We start from the raw sequence: 9,127 nt of genomic DNA, 5'->3' as shown, positions 1-9,127 counted from the left end.
GGGCAGCCCCGCGCCGCGGGACGCCGCGGACGGGAGAGGAGCGGGCGCGGCCGCCCCATGCCCCGCGGGGACGGCGCCGCGGCGGGCAGCCGGGCCGCTCGGGTCTAGCCCCAGGGGCCGGTCGGAGGAGCGGCGGGAGGGGGGCGCGGGGGGAGCCCGCCGCGCCGCCGGGTGCGGGCGGGAGGCCCCGCCGCCGCGCCCCGTCCGCCGAGCGGGGATGACCCTGTCGGGCGGCGGCAGCGCCAGCGACATGTCCGGCCCCACCGTCCCGGCGGCCGAGGATGTGGATATCGACGTGGTGGGCGAGGGCGACGACGGCCTGGGCAAGGACAGCGACGGCGAGGCCGGCAGCCCCGCCGCCCTGCCGCGCCTGCCGCTGGACGAGGCGGCGGAGCTGGCGCTGCCCGCGGAGGCGGGCGCGGGCGCGGAGAGCGGCAGCAGCGGCAGCGGCAGCCCGGCCGAGGCGGCCCCCGGCGGCGCGGCCGAGGGCGGCAAGGGGGGCGGCGAGGAGGGGGCGAGCGGCGGCGGCGGCGGCGGCGGCGGGGCGGCGGCGGGGCAGAGCAAGCCCAAGAGCAGCCTGGTGAAGCCGCCCTACTCGTACATCGCCCTGATCACCATGGCCATCCTGCAGAGCCCGCAGAAGAAGCTGACGCTCAGCGGCATCTGCGAGTTCATCAGCAACCGCTTCCCCTACTACCGGGAGAAGTTCCCCGCCTGGCAGAACAGCATCCGCCACAACCTCTCCCTCAACGACTGCTTCGTCAAGATCCCCCGGGAGCCCGGCAACCCGGGCAAGGGCAACTACTGGACGCTGGACCCGCAGTCCGAGGACATGTTCGACAACGGCAGCTTCCTCCGCCGCAGGAAGCGCTTCAAGCGGCACCAGCAGGAGCACCTGCGGGACCAGACGGCGCTGATGATGCAGGGCTTCGGCGCCTACGGCCTCGCCGGCCCCTACGGCCGCCCCTACGGGCTGCACCCCGGCGCCTACACCCACCCCGCGGCCGCCGCCGCCGCGCTGCAGTACCCCTACATCCCGCCCGTGGGGCCCATGCTGCCGCCGGCCGTGCCGCTGCTGCCGTCCAGCGAGCTCAGCCGCAAAGCCTTCAACTCCCAGCTCAGCCCCAGCCTCCAGCTGCAGCTCAACAGCCTGGGCGCCGCCGGCTCCATCGTCAAGTCGGAGCCCAGCAGCCGCCCCTCCTTCAGCATCGAGAACATCATCGGCGTCCCGGCCGCCAGCTCGGCCGCCAGCGCCCAGACTTTCCTGCGGCCGCCCGTCACCGTGCAGTCGGCCCTCATGGCCCACCAGCCGCTGGCGCTGGCCAGGACCACCGCCGCCATCGCCCCCATCCTCAGCGTGCCTACCAACATCATCGCGGGGCAGTTCCTGCAGCCCGCAGCCCCCGCCGCCGCCGTGCAGGCCAAGTGGCCGGCGCAGTAGCCCCGGGCAGTAGCCCCGGGCAGTAGCCCCGGCCCGTTCCCGCGGCCCGGCCGCCGCCGGCGGCCGCCCCCTCGGGGCTCCGCGGCCACCCCCGCCGGGCTCCGGGGCCCCAGCAGCGGGCATCGGCCGCCCGCCACCGCCGCTTGTACATATTTGTATCAAAAATCACTGACGTTGCTTTCGGGGTTTTTATTTTTCTAAAGAGGCGAAATGACGGTCGCGATTAGGAGCTGCGAACTTTCACTTTTTTTGAAGGTTCCGGCGCTCCGAGCAGTTTTATCCGAAATAAACGAACAAACGAGGAAAAAAAAAGAAGTATAAAAAAAAATAAGCGGGGGAAATTTTAAATATTAAACGAACGAACAAAAAAAAAAAAGAATTTTGGAGAAAAAAAAAAACCACAAAGGAGGAAAACGCTGTCATTCTATTATAGAAGTCTGTTTATATATGAATGAATATATGTATTCTAAATGTTATCCCTTCGTGTTGTACACAACTTTGTAAATAAATTTTTAAAATGCTCTGCCCGTGTTTGTGTGAGAGGCGTTATCTTTGAGCACCCACCCGAAGGACGAGCTGCGGGGGCCGCGGAGGCCGGAAAACGGAGCGGGCGAGCGGAGCGGCCGCGGCCGCGGAGCGCCGGCCCTCTCCTTCCCGCGGAGCTGCGGGGTTCGCCAGGCGGTGCGGTGCGGTGCGGTGCGGTGCGGTGCGGTGCGGGCGGGTTTCCCACGGCCCCGCGGGTACCCTCCGCCGCTTCGGGGTGCGCCGGCCGCGGCCACCGGCCCCGCTCGTTGCCGGAGCGGCCGCCGCGGCGGGGCCGGCATCGCACCAATTCCTCCAAAATTCAACCTTCCCCGGCAGAGCGGGACTCCCTCCACCGTGCCGTAATTTTTTCCCTAAATATATTAATTTTTCTCAGCCTGACTTCGGCTCTGCGTCCCTGCGCTGAGGGATCCTGCCCCTTCCCGGCCGGACTAGGTACGCTTTGGGTTGGCTTTGGTGGTTAGTTATAAGGGAAATGGTTTTAAATAAAACACGCTGGGGCGATCTAAGCAACGTTTATTATTTATTTTGCCGGGGGTGTGTGTGTGTGAATTAAAGACGTGCCCGTGCGGGGTGAGAGCGCGGATCTTTCGTTTAGATCGAGAAAACGATCGGTGTTAAAAGAAGCGGCTCTGCGTTCCCAGGGAAAGGGAACGGCCTTTCCCAGTTAATTCCTAATAACTTTTAAGGGCAGCTGAGAAAAAAAAATGTACATTAGTGTGCATTTGCAGGGCTAAAATAAAGAGACTGCCCAGAGGGAAAAAAAGCATTAAAAAAAATCCGTAGCGCATTACAGTATTTAAAGCACCGCTTTGGGGGGTTTAGTCTGGCGAGATCTCGGGCGCTGGGTCTCTCCCGTGCACTGACAATGTTTGGTACTTTATTCTTTCCCTCGCAAAATGTTGAATTTTCGTCGCCTTTGGAAACCTTCGTGGGTTTTGCTTTTCCGCCCAAATAATTCGCTGTCTTTGTTAGGAAAACCGGCGGCGTAAAATGCAGGCGGGATGCAGCTGGCGCCGGGTTTCGCTGCAGGAGAAGCTGGACGAGGCGCTTATTTCACCTCCAACACCCTCTGGGAACCTCGGATTTAAAAAAAAAAAAAAAAAAAAAGTGTCCTTGCTTTCCTGGTAAGCAGTAAATATTATTTCTTCCTAAGTAAATATTTATACCTCCGCATACATAGACTAAAATAAAACAAGCAGCCCGGTGATGTGATAGTTTGAACTTTATAAATAAGGACTCGCTAATCATCTGACACGAAAAGGGAGAACAAGCACCTGAAGCGAGCGGGGATTCGGTGTCAGGCAGGGCCCTACATGGGCACCCGCCGGCGCTCCGCTCCCCGCGAAACCCAGCGGATCTAAATTTGTTTGTGCGTGGCGGCTATAAAAGTAACAAGTTGTTTCACAGTTGTGTCTGGCTAATCGGTTTTACACAAACAGCAAATGGTAGGTGATTTGTGCAACAACACGCGCGGAGGTTATTTCTATATTTAGCGGATACCCCTGGGAAAAGAGAAAGGAGCCTCTTCTTGAATTCACTTTTAGGCTCAAGAAGCTGCTGATCCAGGGCTTCCAGAGGACACCGGATAACAGGGGCTCATTCCATTCCCCAGCCTTTGTTACTTATAAAATTACTCGCTCATATTTCCCCACATAGCAGCAATACCTCGGGCTCGGCATCTGCGCGCCGGCGGCGGCGGAACCGGCAACTTTCCTCCCCGCCGCCTCCCTCCGGGAAACGCTTCTCCCCCGGTTACCTCCGTCCTCTCCTTCTCTCCCCCGGTTTCCCCCCCGATCGCCGAGGAGAGCGGCCGCGGCGGGACCCTGCGGCGCCGGAGAAGCCTTTCCCGGGGAAGGGGCGGCGGCGGCGGCGGCTGCCGGGGCCGGGCAGCACCGGGAGGGCGCGGGGCTCGGGAAGGGCGGCGGCGGCGGCGAGCCCCCCGTCCGGCGGCCGCCTCCCCGCGGGAGCCGCCGCCTCCCCGCAGCCGCGGGGCCGGGGCGGGAGCGGTAGCGGGGCCCTGCGGGCAGGTGAGGGCTCCCGGCGGCGGCGGGGCTGCAGTGGCGCACCGGGGCCTGCAGGGGGCGCGCCAGCTCCCGCTGCACCCGCGGGGAACGGGCGCGCCCCCCCGGGGCCGGGAGCAGCCCCGCAGCCCCGGGGCCGGGACCCGCCTCGGGGCGCCGGGAGCAGCCCCGGGGCCGGGAGTCCCCCGGGGGGGGCCGGGAGCAGCCCCGGTGCCCGGCGTCACCCGGGACGGGACCGGGCCGGGCGCACCCTTGGGGCGGGCGGCACGACGGGGCGTCCCGGCGGGTGGTGCAAAGCTGCCGGCGGGGCTCGGTGGCCCCGGGGGTGCGAGAAGCCAGGTCCCAAACGGGCGAGGGCTTGCAGCCGGGCCGGCGAGCAGCTTTCACCGCACGGTGCTGTCCGGCGGAGAGGGGCGCAGCCCCCCGCGGCCGCGCCGAGCCGGGCCGGGAGCGGCGGCGGGCCGGGGACAGCCGGGGACACCACCTCCCGCCGAAGTTTCCGCGGCCGCTCGCTTCAGCCGGACAACAGAAAGTCTTTTTCTTGTTCTTTCTTTTCTTTTTCCTTCCACAAACTTGCCCGACGCATATGGCAAAACTCGACACGGTCGGTGACAGATGCCTATTAGTATAAGACGTGTCATGTCGGTCCCTGGGGTGTATTGAAAGTAACTACCGCCTAAGCACCGGGAAAATGACCATCCAGAGCACCCCCCGACCCCCCCATTATTTATTACAGTTGCGGACCCGCCGCTCTCTCCGCCCGGGGAAGGTGCCGGCTGGAGATAGGATCTGGCCCTAATCCTCTGAACCACCGCGTTGCTTGGAAAAGGGACAAGATGGGCTCGTCAGGGCCATTTCCTCGGCTGATGCGGGTCTCCCGGGGAACCCTCTGGCTTTCGCAGCCGGCGGGGCCAGGCGCTGCGCGGCCGCGGGAGTTGCGCTCCCCTCCCGCCGCCTCCGCGCTGGCTGCGCTCAGCGCCGCCTATTTACGGCATCATTGATCTCCCCCCGGGCACGGAGCGGGGCTGAAAGTTACAGGCTAGTGGGGGTTGAAAGACTGCGGCGAGCATTTGAAAAGGCAGGAAAAGATCTTTTGCAGTTATTTAAAATGTATATTTAGCGCGCGTGGACGTCGTTTCTCAGGAAGGCGCCCCAGCGTTCGGGATACCCCCCCCACCCCGCCCCCCTGCCCCCCCCCCCCCCCGGCTGGCAGCACGGGGCAGCGCGGCCGGCGCAGCCGAGACCCGGAGGCAGCAGCGGGGCCGGTGGCCGTGTCCCCCGGGGGCGAGGCGGCGTGGAGCGGTGGGAGAGCCCGCTCCGGATCTGCGGGAGGGCAGAGCTGAGGCCGGGTTTGCCGGTGCCCGCCGAGGGGGCACGGCCGGGAGCGTCTCGGGGGGCTCGGGGCGGGGGGGGGGGGGAGATGCCCGACAGAGCCCTGTCCCTCCCGGTGCTCCGACGCGGTCCGTCCCGCGGAGAGGCGGCGGGACAAAGCATCCACCGGTGACACCCGGGACACGGGCAGCGTTTGAGCACGGCTCTCGCCCCGAGGGTGTCTAACCGAGGTTCCCCGCTTCCCTGGCGGGTTACGGGCTGGGGTCCACCTCGGCGGTACCGGGGGGATTTTGCCAGGCTAGCCGCGCAGCACCCCGCAAATCCCCAGCGCTGCCCGAACCGGGCTCCCCGCGGCCGGGCCGCTCCGAGCGGGGGGCGCGGGGGGGCTCCGAGCGCTGCCGCCCCGGGGCCGCTCCCGCCCCGGCTCTGGGGATGCGGCTCCCCCCGCTCCCCACCCGCCGGCCCGGGCTCCGTGTCCTGGGCCAGAAACAAAGGAAAGGGGGAGAGCGGATTTCTGTTTGGGAAGCGCCGTCCCTCGCCCTCCGCGGGGCCCTCGGGGGTCCCCCACTCCGGGACAAATGCGACAGAGACTTGCTTTAGCGGGGTGGGGTTCCCCCCCCGCCGCGGGTCCGAGGCAGGGGGGCAGTTGCCGGGGGGCCGGGGAGCTGGGTGGGATTTTGCCTCCCGGGGCTCCTCGGGCAGTGCTGCGGCAGCTCCCTCGTGCCCGAGGCGTGCGTGGGGGGGCCCGTCCTCGCCCGCTCCTGGGAGGCCAGCCTGCTCCGGGAAGGCGGAAAACCCACTTGGCCGCTTCGGGGCTGTGCTTCCAAGCGATTTGGAAAGGGCAGCGGCTGCGGAGACGCAGCGAGTACCGCGCAGGAGTTACGCCGCCCGACCCCGCGGGTCCGCGGCTGCGGACAAGGCTCGGCTCGGGCACGGCGCTGTCCTTGAGCGCGTCCCCCGGGGCTGCGTTTCGTACGCGCCCGCTTAAACCTCGGCGGAGCTTAAGTCTCCGCGGGAGACTCCGTCCGTGTCGCCGTCCCCGCAGCCGCTCTGCCGTCCCCGCAGCCTGCCTTCCCTTCCCCTCTCTTCCCCGAGCCGGGAATTCCTGCAATTGGCCGAACACGCGCGAGCCAGTTTTCCTGAGAGCCAACACTTCTGTTCCAGGGACTTTTATTGAATTACGTTTTACTAGTCCTAAAACATTAAGCGTTATGTACTTAAAAGATACAGAGCATAGGTATTACATCCACAGAAAGTATTTTAGTCAGTGAATGTTCAATGTAGCAGGTAGAGATGAACTTAGCACGTCTTCCAGACTGAACTGGGAACAGACTCTTCAGCCATAAAATGCACTTAACAGTCTATTTAATAGTGGCGAGGTCCTTGAAAATGCAATATCCATGCTAATCTTGCCTTTTTCTAAATCAGAAATGAAAAATAGGTCAGTAAGGTAGAACCTTCCCCTTCCATTTAAAATGTGACATTTAATCTATTTAAATAACTAAGTAAACTTTATTAATTCAGGATTTGGTAAGCAAGCTGAGGAAGTAGGCACTTCGCAACTTTATTAAGACGGCAAAACCTGAGAGGGAGAGTCCTTGAACTCCAGGTTCAGTAAAATCCCCGTCTCCTTGAGCTTCAGCAAAATGGGAAAAGCCGAAACACGCGAAAACGGCTCAGCCTCTCCTCTCCATTAAGGGACGAAACGTCTCGTCCCGTTTTAAGGGGGCTCGGAGCGTCCTCCGGGCGCGGAGGCAGGAGCCCTCCCGGCCGGGCACCCCCGGGGCGGGCGGGGGAAGCCCCGCCGTCCCTATGCTGGGGGCTGCTCCGAGACTCGCAGGAATTTAGGAAAACAAATCCAAACCTCAAGCCTTTCTAATTACTTTATTAAGCGTTAGTATTTTAGGGGAAAAAAAAAAAAAAAAAGGGGTGGGGGAATCAATCTTCCTGCAGGTTATGGTAGCGGTTTCAAGCACGTTTATTTCTCTTGCTAGGGAAACGAAGACGCGAAAGAATCGTGGCTACGACAATCTGTCGGCGCTGGGCTTTCACAGCCCGGCTGTCCGTCCGCACTCGCACCTACCGCCTCCCCCAGCCTGACAAACCTGCCCGCTAAATTACTGGCGATTTCATAGTGCCGGGAACCCGGGAAAAGGTCCGGGTGGTGAAGCTACGATTGAAAACGTCCCCAAGAGTTTGTTTCCCCGCTCGCTCCTGCATCACAGCTCAGCTCAGCTCAGCAGCGCAAGCCTAGATGAGTTGGAAAGCAACTTTTTATAGCCGCAGCCTCTTCCAGGACCCCCTTCCTCCCGCCTGCCCTAGGAAAGGCTTTCTCATTATTCTGACCGCATTTCACTCCAGATTTATGGAATACCCGGGAGGTATTTGCCTTACCACCGCTCGGCTTTACATCAGCCCTACGAGCCGGGGTGGAGGAGAAGAGCCAGCTGAATCCTCCCGAGAACGCCAAGGGTTAAGAAAAGCCCTTTATCTGCTCATTATCGGTTTCTCTTTACTACTGAGCAACAAACTCGAGCCCCGCTTGTCTACTACCCCGCGGTATCAATGTGTCCTTAATGCCTTTTCCAGTCATTGATCTGGTCAAAGTCACCGCAGAAATACTAGTGACAGAGACTCAATTCCAGGCGACGTGACCAATGCAAGTATTTAGAAAGCATTCAATAAAAAAGCTTTCCCGGGGAGTGAATGATTTCACCTTGCAACAAAAGAGCGCTCAGCTAATTGAAATAATGCACTTGAATGTGCAGCCGGGCACTCCTGCTCGTCCATACCGGCTCCAGGACCAAATTATCAATAACCCACAAGGTAAAAACCTAAAAACTTTTTTTTCTTTTTTTTTTTCTTTTTTTTTTTTTTGGCAGTAGGAGCCCAGTAGCCCATAGGCAACGCTCCCGGGCTTGGGGGTGGCGTAGTACTGCTGTGCTGTGTTCCCTGGCCTCGCGGTTCGGGAGCGGGCTTTAGGGAATTCTGGGCATGCAAAATCCTGGAGGGAAGAGCAGAAGGAAAGGAGACAGGGGCTGGGAGAGGAGAAATTAAAATAGGGACCTGCTGTGGGGATTCTGCCCCAGGCTTAGGCTGGGAATTCATTTTGCATCACGCTTTTTCAGCGTCACATACCACGCCAAAGCCACAGTGGTGTTCAGGAGGCATAACTCTCCCTTATCTTCTAATTTACTTCATAGCTGACAGATTTTTAGGACTATGCTTATTTTACAGATTTGCCATCTCCAGACATCCCTTAGGATCTTACTAATGTCCTAAAATGGGAGCATTTTATTGAGCAGCAATATGAATGAATAACAGATTTAGGCACTTAGGTACAGTATGTTAAAATTTGATGCTCATAATCCACCATTTTCAATAGGATCATGGCTCCAAACACCTTGACAGGCCAGCCGACCAGTGTGATTTTCACGTTTACCTGTATAAGACCACAAACTTCCAGTCTCTTCATACCGTCCTGCCTGGGGTATCACTCACAAGTGACAGCTGCTGAGAATGCTGATATTACAGCAGGCATAAGAGGGACCAGGATGTCCAATTGGCACTCAACTGACAAATGGTTGGAAATTAGTATTCTCCATGATATTGCACTGGAAAAACTTCAAGGAAGAAAAGCCATCTCTGGTGGTATGCAATACTGTGTGTTGCCTAATATTTTATCTATTTTGAAAAGAACCTGCACAGGTAAAAAGTAAAAATCTATGAAGAATTTTGTTTTCCTATCATCTCTGGTTACTTTAACATTTCTATTATCAGTGATCAG

The 9,127-nt window shown here is 60.3% G+C and overlaps 1 protein-coding gene across 1 annotated transcript; it reads left to right on the top strand.

The window, feature by feature from the left end:
• The first annotated feature begins 217 nt into the window (after nucleotides 1–217).
• Nucleotides 218–1,441, top strand: FOXD3 (forkhead box D3). Its single transcript, XM_075711351.1, has one exon. The coding sequence runs from the start codon at nucleotides 218–220 to the stop codon at nucleotides 1,439–1,441; it is 1,224 nt and encodes a 407-aa protein (XP_075567466.1).
• The last annotated feature ends 7,686 nt before the right edge of the window (nucleotides 1,442–9,127 follow it).

The sequence above is a fragment of the Pelecanus crispus genome, chromosome 5 (genome assembly GCF_030463565.1).
Source record: "Pelecanus crispus isolate bPelCri1 chromosome 5, bPelCri1.pri, whole genome shotgun sequence".
NCBI lineage: Eukaryota > Metazoa > Chordata > Aves > Pelecaniformes > Pelecanidae > Pelecanus > Pelecanus crispus.
This window is presented reverse-complemented; position numbering and strand designations above follow the sequence as displayed.